At 32.0% G+C, this 23150-nt stretch overlaps 1 protein-coding gene across 1 annotated transcript; it reads left to right on the forward strand.

The window, feature by feature from the left end:
- The first annotated feature begins 118 nt into the window (after window positions 1-118).
- On the forward strand, window positions 119-14307 carry LOC109618245 (NADH dehydrogenase [ubiquinone] 1 alpha subcomplex subunit 6). The gene is made up of 3 exons (XM_034458575.2): window positions 119-269; window positions 9749-9864; window positions 14068-14307. The coding sequence occupies exons 1-3, from the start codon at window positions 140-142 to the stop codon at window positions 14197-14199; spliced, it is 378 nt and encodes a 125-aa protein (XP_034314466.1). The 5' UTR covers window positions 119-139; the 3' UTR covers window positions 14200-14307.
- Window positions 14308-23150: the final 8843 nt, after the last annotated feature.

Raw genomic sequence — 23150 nt, forward strand, 5'->3', positions numbered from 1 at the left:
TGTTTTACATTTAAAAGGTGGTTCAAAATCAAGTTTTATACAATACAAAAAATAGGTAAAAAGCACACACGATTTTGAAAACAAAACTTAAATTATCAGATACATTTTAAAGATCTCGGTAATTATAGGTGCATTCAAAATGTCGAAAACATACAAGGTCGTAAATGGTCTAAAACGGGCCAAGCCTATTATGTCCGCCAATCCGTCAGAGGCAAAAGCAAGAGTTATTCATCTGTATAAGGCATGGTACAAACAAATACCACAAATGGGTAATTTTTTTTTCAAACCTTTTTTGAGCCAGGTTTCATAGTTTCATAGTTGAGAAAATTCGAACGTGTATTATTTATTCTTACTCCTTGTGCCTTGCTTATCAAATGGTATTTTGTTAATGACCACATCATGCCAACTGGACCCCTAGGGAACCACAAATGCTTATGTGACCCATGTTGGTGATAGGCTGATACCTTCATCAGTGATTGCTTAATTGTTTTGTCAATTTTTTTATGCATTTGATCAGGTTTGGACCAATCTCCCAAATGGGATATAATAGCACGTTTGGGATATAATAACCCAAATGGGATATAAATTTCAATTGCAAAAAGAAAAGAATTTTGTTTGGTTACTTTTGATAGAAATCCGCATGAATGTGTATCAAATGCAACAACTTTTGGTTAGCAAGTTTTCCAATAAGGCCTACTGGCATGCGACCAGTACTTGCAGAGTACCTTTTCTTGCCAGTGCATTGTTACGTCATTTTTCATATATAATTTTATTTGTTGATAAAATGACGTAACAATGCACTGGTGAGAAATGGTACTTGGTAAGAACTAGTTGCACGCCAGTATAGTTTGTAAGATTGATCCCAATAAGAAGTTTTAAATATACTGAGAGATTAATCTTCGTAATAGTACGATTACAGAAAAAGTTGTTTACCAAAAGTTGTTACATTTCAATCTATTCTAATGCAGATGTACCATAATTTTAGCAAAATAAAAACAAATTCTATTTTTTGCACTTAAGGAGGCCGACTTTAGTTTTTATTGCGCATGTTTTTGCACATTCTAGTATGATGATAATACAGTGGATTTGTACTTTTTATGAATTTTTTCGATATCATTTATAAAATTGAACACAATACACAAAATACAGATTTTGTGTATCAGAAAATCAGGAAATTTTTATTTTTTACACGATTTTTCCATTGTGCGGTAGGGGAGCGTTGCCATTGCCGCGATTGCGATTTATGGTGTTGTGATAAAATGAAGTTTTGTAGGAGTACGTCGTTAGAAATAACATAAAAGAAAAAGTAAAATTGTGCGCTGTTGAAAATTTTTACACAGAATGATGCTATCCTCAAGGACATTTTCCTTATTTTTTGAATGAATGCATTATACCAATCTTCATTCATAATACTTCAAATGTACAGCAAAATTTGCTGCATTTTAATATTTTGAGATGGCCCCCACTAAAACCCAGACATTAGAATTTAGTATTTTTTACATATAAGGTAGGAAATAATAATACTATTAATGATTTATTAATCATATATAACAATTTGAGAAAAAAAGCTATATTGTAGTATTTTTTTAATCTGCGTGGAAAGTGACAATTACCTATATGTTCCTATAGTAAATGTACCTCTATTTTGAGATGGTCCCTAAAAAGGACCACATGGTCAATTTTCATGAAACTTCGCAAATAAACTAGAGTTGGTTTAAATGACATAAGGTTAAATGTTAAACCCAAATCGGCCTCCTTAAAATTAATGTTCCATTTTATGGAGGGTTACAGTGTTAAAAAATCCAGGCATGTAAACTTGTAAATCCTAATATGCAATCGTGTTAGTGTGTGAGTCTGAGGATAAAAAAAGTGTGTAATTATTAACATATAAAACTCGGACATAAACACATGTAAGATTTGACTCAGTTCCTTTGTATGATGTACATTTTCCAGCTTTATTGTCATGATTGTTTTCATTAGTTAATTAAACCTTCAATTTTGCACACTTTCAACCCATAGTTTCTGCATTTGTATCTTCAGGCTTGGCAATAGCACATCTGACATGATACAAATTGACAAATGTAAGTCTACAAGTTTGTTCAGGGTTTTTAATTAAACTAACTTGAATTTTTTGCTAGCCATGTGGGCTACTAAAGTTCGTCATTCCAGTGGCCCACATCAAAATTTAGTTGCCCACACTTTTAATTAAAAAAAGATAAAAAAGAGGTTTGTTTATCTCATTTAATAACATGCCATTGTACACATATATACATTCTTATTGAATTTCGATTTTTGTTAAAATTTTCAAACACTTCATTTTCTAAAATTCATAACTCAAGTCTTCTGAATCAACCACATGTCTTGTTGTTCCTGTACATCTGTAATGGTTAATCCATCTCCTATTACAAATAAAAATCCTTTTCTTTTTGCTGGCTGATATATCGAAATATTATAACAATTGTCGAAATAAGTTAGGCGCTTTGAAAGTAATGTTTCTTAATACACTACGAAACGCTTGACTGATAATGACCTTCAGTAGTCTAGATCATCAAGACATTTAGGCTTTACCATGGAGATAGATAAAGATAAGCGTCTGAGTGATCAACCTAAATGAAAACATGAAACATTCGGACAAATTTGGAAAAAAGATGTGTTGGCATCAGGAATTGTTTAATCGCCATTTGGGCCCCTGGAATTGCATTTTCAAATCGCCCACACGAAAACTTAGTCGCAAATGGCGAGTCGGCGACTGTTAATTTCAAACCCTGATTGTTGAATTTTGACATGACCTTATATGGCAACTGCTTTGCTGCGGGAAAAAGGCATGCCGTAATCGCCAGAACGGACGAAAAATAAACATAATATTTAGCTAATCTGTTGCAATAAGTTTTAAATGAATGACACTTTTTCTATCGAAAATACCAGTATTATTTTTAGAGAAATTATTAAGGTATGATTGAAACTGGACCAAACAGGAAGAGGTTCATGTATATAAAAATCGTTGCCAATGTGACAAATGCGACAATTTCTATAATATAATTCTTATGATATTATACAATAAGGGTTTATAAAAGAAATGTATAATATCTTATTTCTCTAAAATAATATGACATGTAATTTAAACTGGAATATAAGTTAATGCGTACTCTTTTCTCGTAATGAGATGGATCAAGAAATTTCCCAAGGGGATGAATATATTTTGAGTGCCGTGAGGTCCCATGTAGCTCCATTGCTTCTAAATTCTAAGAATTTTGAGAGAGAATTTTTAACCAGGTTTTCCGGTTCTTGAAATAGTGAAAATGGCGAGCGGGCGAGTGGCTGCCAAAAGGGTACCCTTTTTGTATCGATAACTCCTCGTACAGTTTTCAAGATGGCTAAAAGTATTCAGCGTGTCGGTGCGCTAGCACGTTCATCTCATCTCTTTTATTCCAAGTAAAATCTTCCCGTAGTAAAACACTCAAATGACGTCAATTTTTCTTTATTTCAAAGCATTATCGCTTACATTTATGTCAAGAAATATCGAGCCGAATGGTAATTACCTTCTCAGTCAGTTTTGATACTATTGAAAAAAGAAAGCTTTAATGTTAGGTGGTAGAGCTTTCATATTTCGCAGATTTATTCTTTACTGCCACACACCAATGTTCTTTGCATTTAACTTCTAATTCATGATTTGACCTTGGATTTTGTCTATTTTGCTATAACTGTTAGAGTTTTCAAAATTGGCTTTATTTCCTTTGCATGGACATCACTTACCAATATTTTTAAACTTTAATTTGACATTGATCCCAGAGTCTAGTCTACTCTTGTAAGACTAATCTTGGCCATTAAATGCCATACAGGGTATCAGTGTTTTACAAACACATACTGTCCATATTAATTAATACCAAAAATAAACAAGAAATCATATTGACGCAAGCGTCAAATGGGCCGCAAAAATTATAATTGTTGTATGAATCATCATTGGTTGTTTACATAAAAAACACACCACAAAGAAAATAACGAGTTGGTTGTACTAATTTTAATGGTAGATTAAATTTTAATTACTATATTTTAATTAACTTGTTTTGAATTTTGACATTTAACTATTATTATTAAGAATAGAGTTTGATAATTTTTTCCTAAATGGAATTATAAATCTTATCTATACTACAGTTTATGAAGATAATCATTGTTATTTCAAAAGAATTAAAAATAAATCAGGTTAGTTCAAATTTTCTGGTCCATACAAATTTTCCCTTTTTTCATATTTTTGCGTAAAAAATGATATGGATGTCATTTCATGATAATTTTCTACCACATCTTACATGGAAATATAACAAATTCACACACAAAGTCATTTTATTTGACGCAGCACATAAAAATTCAAATACATCATTTAGATAAAAGTCCATGTCATTCAAGTCTTTAGAATTTCAGGTCTTTAGTATATCCTGTATACCGATCCCGATACAATGAAAAACTCCGAAATTTTCCGAATTAACGACTGTCTATGACCAACTTTTCATTCACGAGCAAAACAAAAAATATGTAATATTTCTAAAGCTGCTTGGTCCGATTTTTTTGTTATTACAGTATCAAAATTTTTTCCATACAAACCATTTATGGACTTTCTCCTATTTACACGAGCAGAATCAGTCTCCTTTCAAAGTTAGAAATATTCAAAGTAAATAAAAATAATTTCTTTTTGGGCCAAAGAAAAAACAAACCAAAGTGCATCACTGGAATTTTTAGAAAAGGAAACCGTTTGGTTTCGTCTCCCGAATGATTGGGGTTACTAGTATTCAACCCGCATGCTATGCATCGATTGTAAAGAAAGCAAACTTCAGAAATATAAGCAAACCTTTATTTTAATACGATGTCAAAGTTGTAATACAACCATGATACCCGTCTCGACGTCAGGGATGAAATTTAACATTTAACATGAGGCGAAATAACGCGGTACCCTTTTATGTCGTTTGTTTGTTAGCAAATTTTGTACGTATTTTTCTTCATTGAAATTTGGCATAATTAACTAGAAAAAACTACTGCAATGTCTATTATTATACATATACTAAGTATAACCATCGTTTAAAAGCGTGCATAAAATTTGATATACAATCTAACCAAGCAGCTTTAAAAGGCATAAAACATATTTCTACATGCAAATTTACTTTTTATTCATAAAAATGAGAATAATATTAATTCATTTTTTTTAAAAACTGTCCGCAGAAACGCAGTTACAATATTTAAATGTGTATCAAATAACGGACCGCCTCCTGGCGGTTCATAATAATCATCTGGAAATTGAATTTTAAGCCAATAGCCCAACTGGCCTAAACATTATAAACTGGGGTGTGGGGTCGTTTTAAGTAAATGTACATATATAGCAAAGTTATTTAATTTTAAGATTTGTGCATACCTTTCTTGGTGGGAATGATGTCAAATATATGTTTACACACAGCTAAGCATCGTCTGATTTATGACAAGAAGACCCAAGACTTGTACAGACATTTCTATAACTTCAATTTCTCTTGCACTTATTCTCGATATATTGTTTACTTCTTTATTAAGTGAGAATTTCTTGTCAATCTAAATGATAATACAAGGTACTAGTACATAAGGTACAACTATACATATGCACACAGGATAACCTTCAGCCTTGAACCCCTACCCTGTTACATGATAAATGAGTACTTATCCAGGGTATGATTTCTCCACGTGGATGGTGGTTCAGGGCACAGATGTATGACATTGAAATATTTATCTTAATAATATAATTTAACAGAAAAAATTACCTCACTATCGCAAAAAATATTTTAAACATCAGCTAGAGGCTGTGCTCCCCTCACCCCCCCCCCCCCCAAAAATAAAGCTGATTTTTAGTGGTGTCTAGCATTATATGATAACATGAAGTTTAATGACAAAAATGTAAAATTGTATTATATACATCAAACGAACAAAATTCACAGTTTCAAAAGAGTTTTAGATTTTTCTCTTATTCATTTATCATCTCTACATTCTCACACACTCGATGTTTCTAATACATATAGTTATCTATTGAAAAAGACATCAAGTGCCTCATTTATATCCAACTTTATTGATATCAGGATAATTTGTTACTTTGTGCATCAACTACATGTACCATCGTTGTTCACTTCTCATTCTAGCAGAGTGAAACATCATGCTCAATGATAATTAAATCATATAATCGATAATATACGTAATTTACAAACAAAATCTGATAGGTATACTAGTATGTTCTTTTGCAGATCAATTATACATTTATCAGATGTATGCAAATTTCTAGGATTTTGATATCTGATAATTTATGAAAAAATGCCAGCTATTGAACTTAGTCATTTTTGGCAAAAATATTGCATATAGACAAAGAGTACTGCATTTCTCTGGATAGGTAGTATTTATCAATTCAGGATTGACAAGTGGGTTATGGATACTGTTCACACAAAAAAAAACCCTGGTTAGCTGTCACATTGACAGCTTTTCTCTTGTTATTTTTGCTATTTTTCTGAATTAGTTAGAATTAAACGACATGCAAAGATTTGGTAATTTTTTCGCGGAAGAGTGTATGTAACTATACATGTATTTATACTTATTTTTAAATATCAAAATGATTTAGTTGTGCAAGTGCAAGATAAATAATAAATAAATAATAAAATAATCTTAAAGTGTTATGAAAAGAAGTTTTATATTTATTTTAATTAAAGCACAAAGTTTTGTTAAAAATTGAAAGGTTTTGAAGAAATTGTAAGGGTATATACTAGAATGTTTATGTTTTGTAATTATGTTTTTATACCCCTGCTCCGAAGGAGAGGGGGTATACTGTTTTACCCTTGTCTGTCTGTCCGTCTGTCTGTACGTCCGTAACAAAAATTTCTGTCGCAAGAAATTTTTACACAGTGTTTGTTAAGGCATATCGTGTACCAATCGGACGTCAACTTCCTGTTAAATGACGACTTTGTTTATTTTTAGCAAAAACTTTCAAACAAATTTTTGTCAAAGAATTCTCAGCAACTGTTTATCGCAGATGCTTGACATTTTTACACAGTATTTGTCTAGGCATGCCATATTGTGGGATATATTTTTGTACCAATCAGACGTCAACTTCCTGTTAAATGACGACTTTGTTTATTTTTAGCAAAAATGTTCAAACAAATTTTTGGTAAAGAAATCTCAGCAACTGTTTATTGCAGAAGCTTGAAATTTTTACACAGTATTTGTATAGGCATGCTTTATTGTGGGATGTATTTTTGTACAAATCGGACGTCAACTTCCTGTTAAATGAGTACTTTGTTTATTTTTAGCCAAAATTTTCAAACAAATTTCCGTCAAAGATTTCTCAGCAACTATTTATCGGAGATGCTTGAAATTTTAACATACTATTTGTTTTGGCATGCCATATTGTGGGATATATTTTTTTTATCAATCGGACGTCAACTTCCTGTTAAATAATGACTTAGTGTATTTTAGCCAAAATTTTCAAACAAATTTTTGTCAAAGAATTCTCAGCAACTGTTTATCGCAGATACTTGACATTTTTACACAGTATTTGTCTAGGCATGCCATATCGTGGGATATATTTTTGTACCAATCAGACGTCAACTTCCTGTTAAATGACGACTTTGTTTATTTTTAGCAAAAATGTTCAAACAAATTTTTGTTAAAGAAATCTCAGCAACTGTTTATTGCAGAAGCTTGAAATTTTTACACAGTATTTGTATAGGCATGCTTTATCGTGGGATATATTTTTGTACAAATCGGACGTCAACTTCCTGTTAAATGAGTACTTTGTTTATTTTTAGCCAAAATTTTCAAACAAATTTCCGTCAAAGATTTCTCAGCAACTATTTATCGGAGATGCTTGAAATTTTAACATACTATTTGTTTTAGCATGCCATATAGTGGGATATATTTTTTTTTATCAATCGGACGTCAACTTCCTGTTAAATAATGACTTTGTGTATTTTAGCCAAAATTTTCAAACAAATTTCCGACAAAGATTTCTCAGCAGCTATTGATCGCAGATACTTGACATTTTTACACAGTATTTGTCTAGGCATGCCATATCGTGGGATATATTTTTGTACCAATCGGAGGTCAACTTCCTGTTAAATAATGACTGTTTATTTTAGCCAAAATTTTCAAACAAATTTTCTTCAAAGATTTCTCAGCAGCTATTTATCGCAGATGCTTGAAATTTTAACACACTATTTGTTTAGGCATGCCATATTGTGGGATATATTTCTGTACCAATCGGATGCCAGCTTTCTGTTAAATGTCGACTTTGCTTACTTTGCATATTCACATCAGAGCGGGGGTATCACTAGTGAGCATTGGCTCACAAATACCTTGTTTCTTCGGAAATTGGATTTCTGAAATTAAGGAACGGGGTGGGTCAGATGAATTTGATCGTATATGAAATGGTAGAGTTTTAATTATAAGATATTTTAAAATTTATACTCTATTGACGATAATTTTACAAAATTAAGTAGCTGCTTTATTGTAAACAGTACATGTTCACAAGCAGCCCTAAAGCTGTATTTTAATAGCTCTCCGGAAAATGTTGATTAACCAACTTCACTAAGTGAGTCTCTATTGAACCGACATTCAGGACGTCATTTTCATATCCCGTAATAATTGCTTGAAGTAAAAATAAATTGCCAATTTTCACCTGCTTGATAAGCTTTTTTTTCCTATATATTGCCGACAATACAAAATAAAACATTTTAAAAAAATAATTTAGACACTTTTTAATTTCACGACAGTTAACCTTATCATTGGAATTTTTTTTGAAAAAAAATTTAAGGGGGGGGGGATGTCGCTTCTTATGTCTCATATTAATCAAAATCTCAAAACAAAAGTCTTTAAATAGTTTGTTTTTCTTCTTGATAATTTGCAACTCAGTTATTTAATTGACAATCTGGCCGACCATGTGTAATTTTTCGCGAAAGGGGGGGGGGGGGGGGTTCTTGTCACTACTTTGTGATAGCAATAAGTAGAATGATGCTTTTGGAGATATTTTGTTAATTCAGCCGAGCTCTATACTTAAACAATTTGTTGCATGAACTCTAATAAAAATGCGTGTATATCGAAATCAATGTATATTCAAACAAAGTCATTATATGTAATATTTTCCAGTTCTAAGAAGATATCTAAAGCCGATCAAATTTTTTACTCGCATCTTTTATACATTCTCTTGAAAAATTGTACACCAAGCTCATAATTTATTTTTCCGAAAAATAATACTTCCTAAGAAATGTTAACGTTGTTGTCCAGAGATAATAATATGATTATAGACCTACCTTATATTTTTTTTTATTTATTCTGTCCCCATTATGGCGATTATGGCATGCCTTTACCTGCAGATAGCCTTTTCTATCGGTGACGCCACTCATTCCATATATGGTCATGTCAAAATTCGACAAATTTGTAGACTTTACATTTGTCGATTTGTTACATGTCAGCTGTGCTATTTCAGAAAACGGAAATTCAAATGCAGAGACTACAGATGGAAAGTGTGTATTATAGTGACAGGTTACATGTATATGTATATAAACAAAATTACACTCATTCATACTCAGGCTCACACACCAACAGGATTGCATATTCGGATTTACAAGTTTACAGGTCTGGATTTTTAACACAATTACCCTCCATACCATTTGGGCTATTATACCAAATGAGATATTATATCCCATCTGGGTGATTGGTCCCAGCCTGTTGGTTATAATCCCAAATATCTTATTTTCAGTACAATTATACAAATTAGATGTGACAGAAAAAGAAGCCTATGCAAAGCTGAGAGAAGAATTTGCCAAGAACAAACATGTGACAGATTTACGAGTAATTGATCTATTGGTTGTGAAGGTAAAACAAATGGAAATTTGTTGGAAAGTTTTGTAGGTGCCCAATTCAGCCAACCCCTACCCCAGATCACTAAAACATTAAAGTACCATATTGAAGTGTACGTAATAAGACGAGTCAGTTAGGATCACATTCTGATATTCAAAGTATTTGTTTACCATTTCCTATATTGTTTTGAATTAATTTCCAGATTCTTTAATTAGGGCTTTTCAACTTTTGGTCGAAAAGACCTATTGTTTTTGTCTGTTTTATTATTATTATTCTCGACAAAGTTTCGTCAAGGATTTATTGAATACAGTGAATGATATTTAAATTGTGATTGCATAGGCTTATAGCAGTTGTTAATGACACGCGTAAGTAAGGATTTGAACATCCGGTTTCGGTACTTCTGGATTTGACAAGGAAAATACTAAAAATTAAATGAAACGCAATATGCTGCTTATTTTTGGAGTTAGAACATTCAAATTTTAGAATTGGATGTATCTTGTCAAAATGTTTAAAAATGTAAGTGTGGGCATTTTTCTATCTCTCACCGTTTTTGGGAGTTGGTTTTAATCAACTCTCCTATGCAGTAACTCTGGCACCGAAAGTGAAACAATGTTTGGACCTAAGCACAAATCATCACCGCTGACAAGACTAAGTTCTTGAAAATAATAGAAAAAAATTCGATGTAATGTATGCTGAAGCATTGTTTTTCAAGGAAACACTTTGAAAATAGTCAAATTTTTTATACTACGAACAATAAAGATATTTTTGTAGTCTCATGTATTCCTACGCCAGAGTTAATATAGTCTCGTTCAACCAGACGCTCGGCTGTCTCAGTAAATCTGCGACAAGCAGAGAGGGGCTCTCTTGCTTGTCGGATATTAACGGAGACAGCCGATCGTCTAGTAAAACGAGACTAGAGTTCGATATCAATGGTGCTTGGATCTATACAATTTTTAGAATTTTTTCGATAACTAATACATACTAGTTGTTGAAATCTATCTTTAAATATTACACAACATATGATTCATATGGGGTTTCTAGAAATTCTTGTCGGAAAAGTCTAAAAATTCATATTATAAAAAAGTGCGTAATTCAAATACAAACTAGAAACTAATTGCCATGCAAGATAAATTGATTTTAAAACAAATGATAATCGATAAAATCAACTCCCGTCAGTACTTCAGTTCTTTGATTGAGATATGAGACCGAAAACTTGAGAAAAGGGGGGATGAAAAAATAAAGAAAATTTAAACATTATGAATTTTATAGCGCGCATAGTCATTGTTTAGATAGAAGGAATTTACATATATTCTAAGTTTCATTGAAAACTATTTTGTACTTTGGGTTTTATGAGCCGATGAAAATCGTCTACGGGAGTTTCTATGTTAAATTGAATTCGCATGTTTAACATTTTCTCACACAGTTTTAAAGCGAATATTTTTATATTTTATATTTACAATCAGGCACCTAATGCGCAGACCGGAAATGTTCTGGCAAAAAAATCTAAAAAAAATAAGGGATCTGAGAAGCCAAAGCTGAAAACAGCCCTTAAAGCTATACACGCTATAATTTGCGTCAATTTTGAATGACAGTGAAAACGCATGTGTTTGTCTACTTATAAAAGTTATCCTTAATCTGTAAATTACAAGGGTGAATTCCATCTCGTTACAAAGATATAGATTTTTAATTGTTTATTTTCCTGCCAGGAAAATATACCTTTTCATGAATATTGATGAAGGAAGAGCAAACCGACCTCATTGCGCATGTCCGCGGAGAACTAGGTGGTCGTTATTGTTTGCCTAATTAAATATCCAACTTGATTTTTAATATGCTTAACAGTTGTTAATTTGAAATACATACATGTATAATGAGTAAAATACGCTTGCCATTCACGATACCCTTACTTCTGCATTAACACTTATAGGATCTATAAATAGCACATAGGGGAAAAACACAGGTCTACGTCATTTCTTTAAAGGAAGTATTCATATCTACTCACAGGCTTGTATTTTTTTCTTTTGTTTGTACTCGTATATCGGACAAATTTATGCTTTACTGAAAATATCCTTTCCTTTGTGAAACTATCACAATTATGAAGATGTTGACCCTTCACCAGTTTTGGTATGATAGGCTAAATTTAGCTGTCGATATCACGTGATAGATTGATATTCACGAGGAGGCATTACTTTCCTGGCAGGAAAATAAATATTTTTTATTGTTTAATATTTGATATATTTGTTACGTGATCGAATTGAGCATTATAATTAACAGAATAAAGGTAACTTTTATTAGTAATCAAACACATACATTTTCCCCTTTATTCAAAATTGACGCAAATTATAGCGTGTATAGCTTTAAGCTATAACTTTTTTATTGTTTAAAAACATGTTGCATTTATCAACCATTACATAGAGACCGTACCGAATTATATGTACCAACGTAATGAATAGTATTTTATAATATGTTGTTAGTGCATCAGATTTTGAGCAGGTACATGTAAACAATCAGCTGTCTGATTTACCGGTCTACAAGTAAAAATTTTAAAATGCAGACGATAGTTCCTCTCAAGTTAAAATTAAAAGAAACTAAACGAAAATCAAAACAAGCTAAAACCACCGTCACAAACGGCACAAATATATTTTCGATGTTTCTAATGTTCCCTTTGCACGTTAACTTTTGCACTACAAGCAAATTCATCTCCGTTCAAGATAGCTGCTTCTAACATAGACTGGTCCCTGTCTCTAAACTGGTTTTCGATATATAAAATATCGAGCCCGAAGTTGAACTGATTGACCCCCCATTCTCTTTGTCTTATTATTATTTTCGTAAATTATTCAAATTTGAAACATAATTAGCCCATAATTTTTGCATATATATTTCCCTTTCCATAAGGATTATTTATGCTAAATTATGTTGAATTTGAGTCAGTAGTTCTTGAGAAGACTTTTATAAATGCGCCCCTAGTTCTACAGTTTTGAGGATTTCTCCGCTTTAAATAAAGATAGATATTTTCTGCAATTTATATTCCCCGTTCCATAAGGATGCTTTGTGCCAAATTTGGTTAAAATTGGCCAGGTCCCCTTTAAATGGAATATTATTTATAATAATTGAAAATTTGTTGGTATTTACGGATATTGTTAAAAAATCTTCTCAAAAATCATTTGGCCAGAAAAGCTGTTACTTGTGTGGAAGCATTCTCAGGTAGTGAAGATTTAAGTTTGTTCAAATAACCCGAGGGGGATTGATATTTTACCTAGGAATATACAGAGAAATTTTTTTTAAAAATCTTCTTCTCAAAAGACAAATTATTTTCCCATGGAAAATAAAGGATCATGTGCCAAAACTATTTATGCGGCCCCTTTTTGTACGACGAATTATATCAAATCTACAAAAATGTTGATAGTTTTTAAAGCAAGAGTATATAAATATGATGTCTTTTAAATTGTTTCAATAGTTCTAACACATTTTAACTATAAGGGTATCTGCATTATCGTTGTTTTTTAAGACCCATCACAGCTGGAATTTGCCATGGTTTGTGACCATATGTTGTATATGAATAAAGATGAAAATAATGGGCGGGTCTTAGTACAATAGGCTGATGTGCCTGTCAATACATTAAACAGATTTAGGTCGAGACTGTTTTATATATCACGTGACAACAATTTCCAGTCGAAATCAAAGTACCAAGTATACTTATGGGAGTATTATTCCCACCAAGGTATTTCCATCAAGATAAATTGTATGAAAGCCCAAATCCACCAACTTAGTGACCTTCCAAATAAGGGCTACACAGTATAAGAAAAAGTTTCCGCTTCGCTTCGAGTCGGTTGACGATGGTTTTCTTGGGGTGTCAATTTCAACTCTTACCCTCCCAAACAGGCACTATTTATATTATGTTACTATGTTAGCATCCACATAACTTTATATCCTTGTATCAAGGTCACAGTGACCTTCTTTTGGTATTTTACAATTAATTAATCTTTAAATAATTTAATCAAGATATTATGTATTTGATAATTGTTGCTCTGGTAAGCGACATGGCCCCTTAGCCTCTTGTTTAAGATCCAGTATTTGATGCCTTGTTACTCATCATTGAATATCTTCACAAGCTGTGTAACCATCTCAAATCAAGTAAAACTTAGTTTTCACGAAAATGGCCAACATTAGAAATGTTTTTATTGCATATGTATTGATATAACTTTTCTTTATTTTGAACAGGGCCAATTGGAATTGATCAATACTGTGGAACATTTCAATCAAAAACCCCACGTGATGCGATTCTTTAGAGATACACATAATCCAAGGCCTACAGATTTTTTAGGAAAGTTTTATGCTGGACATGATCCCTGAGAGAATAATTACACATGTATGTGTAATCATGTAATCAGTTGATTCAGTTTACATATTTTTTTTTAATTAAAGATTTCTTGTAATGAATAAAATTGACATGTTAAAGTCTTTTAAATAATCAATCTTACTTATTATCAAGAGGTTAAATAGAATCTCTGATAACTTGAGTTGGTAAAGTAACTGTATTCACAATCTGTGGTTTTTTTAAGTTTAAAGGTACATGTATATATGCCGTTTGAAATGAAAATTTTAAGAGAAAGTATTAAATATAAATTAAATATAAATTTCAAATGATTTATTTATTGACCGGGCCGGTCAGTAAACGCCCAGCTATTAAATATTCATAAACACGTGATGTGACAAGCTAATTTTAGAACGTACACAAGATGTTGACGCGATAACGTGATCGGTTCGTTGGTATTAAAATAACGTGTTCGGTGAGAAATTAAAGAAACAAACAGCTTGACAGAGAACGTTGTAAAATGAGAATCTATAGTGGAGACCACTTTGAGCGGTGGACACGTGTAAGAAACTCATGTTTAACTTCCTGCTATAGACAGGTGGGTCACACAGCTGTGTGTTTTCGTTGTTTAATAAGATATTTCCTCATTGAGGAAAAGAGGCTCATGTCTATGGTATGATATTCATTGTCTGAATATTATAAAATTTATATAGCTCTCACTCGAATACTTTAAAATCTATAAATTGTATACTGAGTATGTTTTGAGTTGATGTGCCCCAGGAAGGATAATTTTGACATTCTTCTTCAAAACCATATAGCATTATTTGTTGTTAAATGTATAAATTAAATGGACAATTGCAAAAGAGCTCTCATCGATTGTCATCGACATCGATACGCAACCATCCTGACAATATCTGATATTTTTTCTGTTAAAAGCACACAATCATGTTAATATGAGTTCAAACAACTGTAAACAAACCTGTCGTGTTACCTCGTTCTGCAAGCTTCTTTTATGAATTACAATGTCCGCGCACGTGCGCAAATCAATTTCAAAAAGTTAATCATTAATGAATATGCATAGGTAAATACTAGTAGCCGTTATTCATTTTCAAATTATGGTTAGTACTTCGTTAATATTTATTTTAAAAAATGCAACAATTCTTTTTCATATATCTAGTCATGCTTACAAAATTTTGGTCTGGTTTTCAACATCGCAAAAATGCCGATAAAAACGGCATATATACCTTTAAGATATTGCATTGTACAAAATGTGAACAAATAAGATTATACAGCAGTCATTAGGGTACTATAGTGGTCAGCATGTCCGTGCGACCGTCTTTCCGTCTGAGATCACTTGTCCGGAGCATATCTTCTCTCCTCTTGGGCCCAATCTGACCCATACTTCACCCACAGAGTACCTTGGGTAAAGAGTGTGCAGTAACCTCTAACCATAATTCTAGGTCTAAGGTTAAGGTCATAGCAGAATTATATATAAAATCCTTGTCCGGGGCATATCTCCTCTTTCTTTGGTCCAATCTGGCTCTTATTTCACTCACAGAGTATCTTTGGTTAAGGAGGAAGTCTTTTCGTTATCGAACATCCTTCTGATAACAAGAAATTCATGAAATGTTGACACAGTCAAACAGATCATATAAGTAAATGATTCTATCATTTTGTTCAAATTTGACCTTCTCGTTTTCACATAAAGGTCAGGTCAAGGTCACTACCTTTATCCTCAATGATAAAAATAAATGTAGTTCTTTGCAGTTATGTAGACATCTGTTTAAGATATTTAATTCTATTCGTCAATGAAATGATAGAGTATCAGAATGTCTATCAGCTTATACCCTTAAATTGGAATAAATATTAAAACTAAAATTGATATTGCTTAACCCGCATTTCCTCTAATTTTCTTAAATTTTGAAGATATTTTGATTTTTTTTATGCTTCCAATATTAGAGTATCAGGGATGGGGTCAATTTCTTTCAAAAGTAATCGATTAAATTACAATTACTTTGGGTTTTGAAAGTAATCGATTATAAGCTGACTACATCCAATTTCAGAAGTAATAGATTACATTAGATTACTTTTTCTTCTTGTAATCATGGTTACTTATGATAACTTTCGATTTCATTACCAGTATTTATCTTAGTTTAGATATTTAATCTTTGGAAAGAAAAAAATGCATTTCGGACAGAAGCATTTATTCTGATATCAAGTTACCAATTTTTACAAACTTTTTTGGTACACTTTATCACCATAAAACATCCATTGAGTTGGGTAAATATCTCCGTATTCTTAAAGAGAAGACATCAAATATGACACAGTTTTAATTATATAGATTAAACAGAAAACACATAATTGACTGTATATATATGTGTTGAACTGTTACATGTATAGGCTTTTACTGCAATTTAATAACACGAGGTTGACTAGGATCATTGTGCTATATTACTGTTTTTATAACGGTACTATCTTACAGTGTGTTCCCATTTTGCATACACTTGGTAATAAGGTACAAAACAATTAGTGTGAATTCTGTTTTGATAACAATTTTTTTTCAAGTCTGCTTTTTACCTGAGATTTCCCTGTATTTTTCAAATGCATTTCAAAGAATAGTTAATTAAGTGAATTATACTGTACATGTATTCTAGTGGTTTACTTTATTTAGATTAATGAATTTAACAAATTTTAATTCTTTAAACTGTTTTTAGATTCATTCTGATAATAATGTTTTGGTTATATTCAGATGATGAAATACACCAAACACTAGCTACTTGAACTTATGAATTGTTATTCACAATGTTTAAATTAAAAATGGGAACAAGCCTATCTTAGCTGACGTTAAACACACCTGTATTATCTTAGATGCTATATATAAAACACATACTTGCACTCATTCTTTATTGAAACCATATTTAAATTGAATCTTATTCACTTTATATTTCTAATGAACTAAGATTTAAATCCTTTTTATTTTACTAATGTAATCATGAAAGTAATTAAAAATTACTCATGATTACAGCCCTTTTTCAGAGTAATCGATTAAATTATGATTACCTGTAATCAGGAAAATGAGTGATTACTGATTACTCTTGATTACCCAGCAACTTGTAATCAAAAATATTGATTACAATTACTGATTATGATTACCACATCCCAGTAGAGTATTTCTGATTTTTAAATATTATGAAGACTTTATATAAAGGTATAAATTGACAGAAAAGCTAATATATTTACTATTTAAAAGAGAGAAAAACTGATATTAGTGATTTTTTCACATATCACTGTATAGAATGGGCGATTGAAAAAAGCTTATAAAAATGTAATTTGATTGGCAAATCATATTTCAAAAATATGTTCTGAAACCCAAGTATCATATCATTAGTTCACATTAGTTAAAAACCCCAACATTAATGTTATTGTTTTTTAAATGCTAAAACAGACTCATTTATCTGCAGCAATTCTGAATTACGAAAGATATGATATTTTCCTACGCCAATATTCCAACAAATATATAGCCCTTGTTAGATTCTAAACATTGATTACTATTTCTATGCCAAGTTGTATGATAGTAAAAAAAAGAAAGAATCATTCACTATTTTAATTTCCTTTCATCTTGTATCAATGAACAATTTATCAAATTTACGTTTGACAAGTCGAAAACCTGAAAAGCCTCCTTCCTTAAAGGGTTTGCAGTGACCTTGAATGAAGGTTGTAGGTCAAGGTCATATCGGACTACGCAAACAATCGTTTTTCAGAGCATAAATAGCCTTATTTGACTCATACTTCACTTAAACAAAGCTTTTGAGTAAAGGCTGTGTTGTTACCTTGAACCAATTTTCAAGGTCAAATGTTAAGGTCCTAGCAGAATGATACCTAGGATCCAGATCGTCCATCTGAATTTCTTGAATATTGCAATTTCTTCCTTACGCGTACGCAGGTTGGCTGAATACTCACCGAAACTTACTGATTCGTATTTATGCAGTACTCTCAACTGCATTAAAAGGTCGTTCAAGTTCTTTATTCCAAGAGACAAATATACATATTAAAAACAGTATAACAAGTGTACATAATCATTTTGATTATTCATATTATTAAGAGTTCGATGCTTGTTTGCATAATATAAATATTTCCCTAAATTACACATTTCTTTAGTACATGTGTATTTCAAGTAGATAGTAACTGTATAACTTTATAGACACTTAGTATTCGGGAGTATTATTTTTAATATACATTGTATACTTTTCTCGTAAACTACGAAGTGATGGACAAATAAAAAAAAATGGAATTCATCTCCAATTTCATTTAAGTTGCAAAAGTCACATTTTCGACAATCACGTGTTAAATTACCATACCTCCCTGTTTCGATAAAAGGTAATAACGGCATTCCAATAACAATAACAACAACAACAAAAAACAAAAAAACATGATGAGAATCAAACTATAGACAACTTTTTAAAAAATCTAATTGCTTATGTTGTTTTATTGTTTTAATGCATATGCCCCCCTGAGTGCCCTTGATTGGTGAATAAATATATCTATCATATGATATAGTGCATTTGGTATACAGACATGTTCTTTTCATCAATCGCCTTGGCAGAGACGCACCAAAATTTGTACAATATTGTTCGAAGAAGGTCCAGAAGTTAGAAAACAAATGTCTATGCTATAGTTTAATAGGGAAAAGACATAACACGAACCGTGATTTAGATCCAATCAAGTGATGCTGCTTTAGAAATATTCGAAATGGTACGAATATATATAACAATTACATAGAGACCTGATCAATACTTAAGAATGGATGAATAAAAACAAGCAATCTGAGAGTATTGCATAAGCAATACACGTCCCCTACCGGTTTGTATTATTCTATGAAAGCTTCGAAGCATACAACTATTTCCCCTATTTCAAAACTATTATAAACGAGATGTAATGCTTTAATCAGAGATAAAAGAACAGAGGAAATTCAAACTACACAGTGAATATATATAGTACTATATTAAAATAATTGACTCGAATTTTTTAGCTTAAATACCGAGAAATCGGAAGAGTACTGTCTTTTGTTTCATATATTTTAAACATCATTGGTACTTGACGATTACCAATTTGTTTTTATTTTTTCTAAATGAAGCTTCGCCAATTAATAATCAACGAAAATTTCTTTAAAAATCCAGAAATTATCTGGATTTTTTGGATTTTACCATCTTGCACATGCGCATTACATTCACGCTAAATCACGGGAGTCTCTTAGTTTATGTTTCCACAATACTGTAAACGTGGTTATATTGACGAGTTCAAAATTTGACGATTTTTTAGTAAGAGACAATTGGCGAGTTTTAATTTTGACGAATTTTTTAATAAGAGTAAGAGTTATCTATTTTTGATTTCTTATAATGCCAGGGTTAGAGTTATCTTTTTTTTAATGTTAAAAGTTGAACACATATCAAATTATGTTTTGCTAAACTGAACAAACTAATCTCATTCACGGTGTTGCGTTGGTTGAAAACGGTTGCGGTAAAACCAGGCTTGCTTGATCCACAAAACGCAAACACGCCCGAGAAAAAAAAATAATTGAGAATGTGGGGGGATTAGCGACAAATTACCGCATTGTTTTGTTTGACTCTAGATGGTCACTTATTACCCCCACAACTCATATACCAGGGAACTACATCTATGTGTCACCCAAATATGAATTTTCCGGATGATTGGGCAATTACCCAATCACCTAATCACTGGTCTACCGAGGAAACGATGTTAGAGTACATTGAGGGGGTTATCGTCCCGTATGTTGAGGCTGTTCGCGAAAACCTACCCGTGTCACAAATAAATCCACCGGCATTAGCTATTTTCGACGTGTTTGCAGCGCATAAAAGCGAAAAAGTCTTATCAGCATTGAAAAAGCTAACATTCGATATGTGTTCGTACCGGCGGGTTGTACTGACGAATTACAGCCACTAGACCAAACAGTTAACAAGAAATACAAGGAACTTCTCAAAACCGAATTTCAAAACTGGTTAACTTTGATTGAAAAAAAAGTCTGTACAGATTTGATTGAATAAAATTGTTCTTTGTATTTTGTTTTTATTCACTATACGATATTAAATGTCTCTGTTTAGCAATGTTGAAGTTTCTGACAGCTCGAGAGAGTGGCATAGACAGTCCCGTTGTCCTGAGACGAATCGAATCGACGAAACGAGCTTACTCCTTGTGCATGGATAGACTCCGAAACGATATTACAAGAACGTGTAAACTAAGCAGAGTGTAGTGAAATTAATAGCATTATTGTAGTCTTAAATCTTGGTTATGTAAATGTCAACAATACGGTGTGTCGATGTATCTATTTCGTAAATGTCCGATATCATATGCAATGTCAACCCGTCAAAATCTAGTTGAAATTAAATTTAAAAAATGGGTAAAATAATCTTTATCTTATCTCCTGTAATTTCGCCAAGTATTTGCTGGTAGCAATTTGTGAAAACAATGCACTGTTATGCAGAATATCATTTCTTACCGTCTTCTGTGACCAACCCGATAACGAACCTGATTGTAATAATACAAAAAAACCTGTCGATTGGATTTACAACACAATGCTTGACACAATTTTACAGAACTTATTTGTTTGTTACATTGAAACATTGAAAGGAATGGTACAAGTAATGCACGATATTATTACTGACTACATACTTTCCTCGTTTATTCAATACACACCGAAGCCGATAACATACCTGAACATTAAAAACTTGGAATATGAAAATTAATTTTCTCGAAAATTAGTCAACCAGACGCTACAAAAGTGTCAACTTGATCTGTAGTTTGACAATTTGAAGCTGTTCAGCAAATTTCATATTATTCCTCAAACGCATAAAGAAAACATTTGGAAAACAGAAGTGGGACAGACAGACGGACAGACTGCCGGACGCAGAGGAAAGCTATAGACCTCTTCGATGAAATCGGTAGGGGACTAATAAGCTTAATATAAATCTTAAGAAAACACGATGTATGGTTATCGGTACAGAACAAAGACTTAAAAATTGTAGAAAATCTATACAAGTTGAGAGTGTTGTTATTGAAAATATGTCGTGTGCAAAACTTTTAGGAGTTTACATAGATAAATGTCTCACTTGGTCAGAACATGTTGATATTTTGTCAAAAAACTTCCAAATAAAATAGGTGTGGTGAGTAGATTGCGTTCATTTATGTCTTCTGAATTATTGCTGAAAATTTTTAATACAATTATTTTTCCACATTTTAATTACTGCTGTACTGTCTGAGGAAACATGAACAACAAAAATGGTCTTTAAAACTTCAAAAGCGAGCCATTAGAGTGATTTTCAACAAACACTGTTACTCATCTACGTCAGAAATGCCACAACAACTGAATTGGATGACTCTTGCAGATTACTTTTTCTACAGAACAATTATTCTTCTTATACCCGCACTTTCTAAAAAAAGTTCGGGTATATTGTTGTTATCCTGTTCCGTTTGTCCGTCCGTCTGTCACGTTTTACTTTCTCAAACTGCTCTTACATTTTATAAACCAGCAAACTAAACTCTTGGACTTTGGATAGGAGTGTCATGTTGTTTTGTAAAAAGGTTTCAAAAATTCTCTGGTAGTCCGGGGGTGAAATAATTGGTAAAAATTACGTTTTTTTCCCCAGAAAAACCTTCCTCCTCGATCTCCTTCTACATTTTCAACAATAGACAAATCATCTCTTGGAATATTTTTTGGGGTGTCCTTTAGATGCGCAATAAGGTTTCGGAAATTTTGATGGCTGAAAAATGACATTTATTTTTTTAAACAAAAAATCTGGTTTGAAAAACGTCAAAATTTTTTGCTGTAGCCAAATGATTTTCTAGAATATGATTGGGGTGTCATTTTGAAGTGTGATCAGGTTTCAGATTTTTTCTTTTTATCACGGGGGTTGTGGGCAACAAAAAATGACGTTTTTTTAAAAAAAAAAAGTATGGTTCACAAAACTCCTCTTACAACTTTTGGATAATCTACGTCATCTCTTGGGATATGATAGGGGCTGTCCTATAGATGTGCAATAAGGTTTTGAAAATTCAAATTTCATCCTGGGAGTAAAATATTAGCAAAAGTCGACGTTTATCGATCCGAAAAAAACCCTACATCCCAGAACTTCTCTAATGATTAAATGAATAGACACATCATGTCTTGGGATATGATAGGGGTTGTCCTATAGATGTGCAATAAGGTTTTCAAGATTAAGATTTCATCCTGGGAGTCAAATAGTAGCAGAAAATTGGAGTTTTTCACTTTAATAAAAACCCTTACATTTACACTTTTCTTAATTGTCGAATGATCTATTAAAAACCCAATATAATGGGGACTAAGAAGTTTTAGAAACTGGTAAAAAAAATGTTTTTCTTTTTAAAAAAAATCACATTACACGTTGCATAATTGACAAATGATCTATTGAGATATAATCAAAAGTCATATTTCTACCTGGGGATCAATAACTAATATTCAAGTTAAAATTAATTACAATAAATGATTCAAATTAAATTTTATACTCCACATCAACCCCCTCCCACCCCAATCTAAAGATTTAGGCTTTTCACATTCTTTCAGTACAGTGTACAGTAACAAATTTTAAATCATTTGGTCTTTCCACCTTTCAGGTGAAAGACCTCTTGTTTTCTTTATGTTTTTAGGTCTTTCCACCTTTCGGGTGAAAGAGTCTTGTTTTCTTTATGTTTCTTCTTCTTCTTCTTCTTCTTCTTCTTCTTCTTCTTCTCTTTTTACCTCGGAGTCACTTTTTTGTTATTAGGGGTATCTAAATAATTAAAACTTGATGTAATTGCTCATTAAAAGTTATGGTACCAATTGACCCTGTGTCAAAAAACTCCCAGAACTTACAGAGTTACTGCCCTTTGAGAAGGAAATGCGTGTTATCGCTACTCCTCTGAGACCATAAGAGATAGAGACTTGAAACCTTTACTAACGCCTGTAGTTCACTTAGAC

The sequence above is a fragment of the Magallana gigas genome, chromosome 7 (assembly GCF_963853765.1).
Source record: "Magallana gigas chromosome 7, xbMagGiga1.1, whole genome shotgun sequence".
Lineage (NCBI taxonomy): Eukaryota > Metazoa > Mollusca > Bivalvia > Ostreida > Ostreidae > Magallana > Magallana gigas.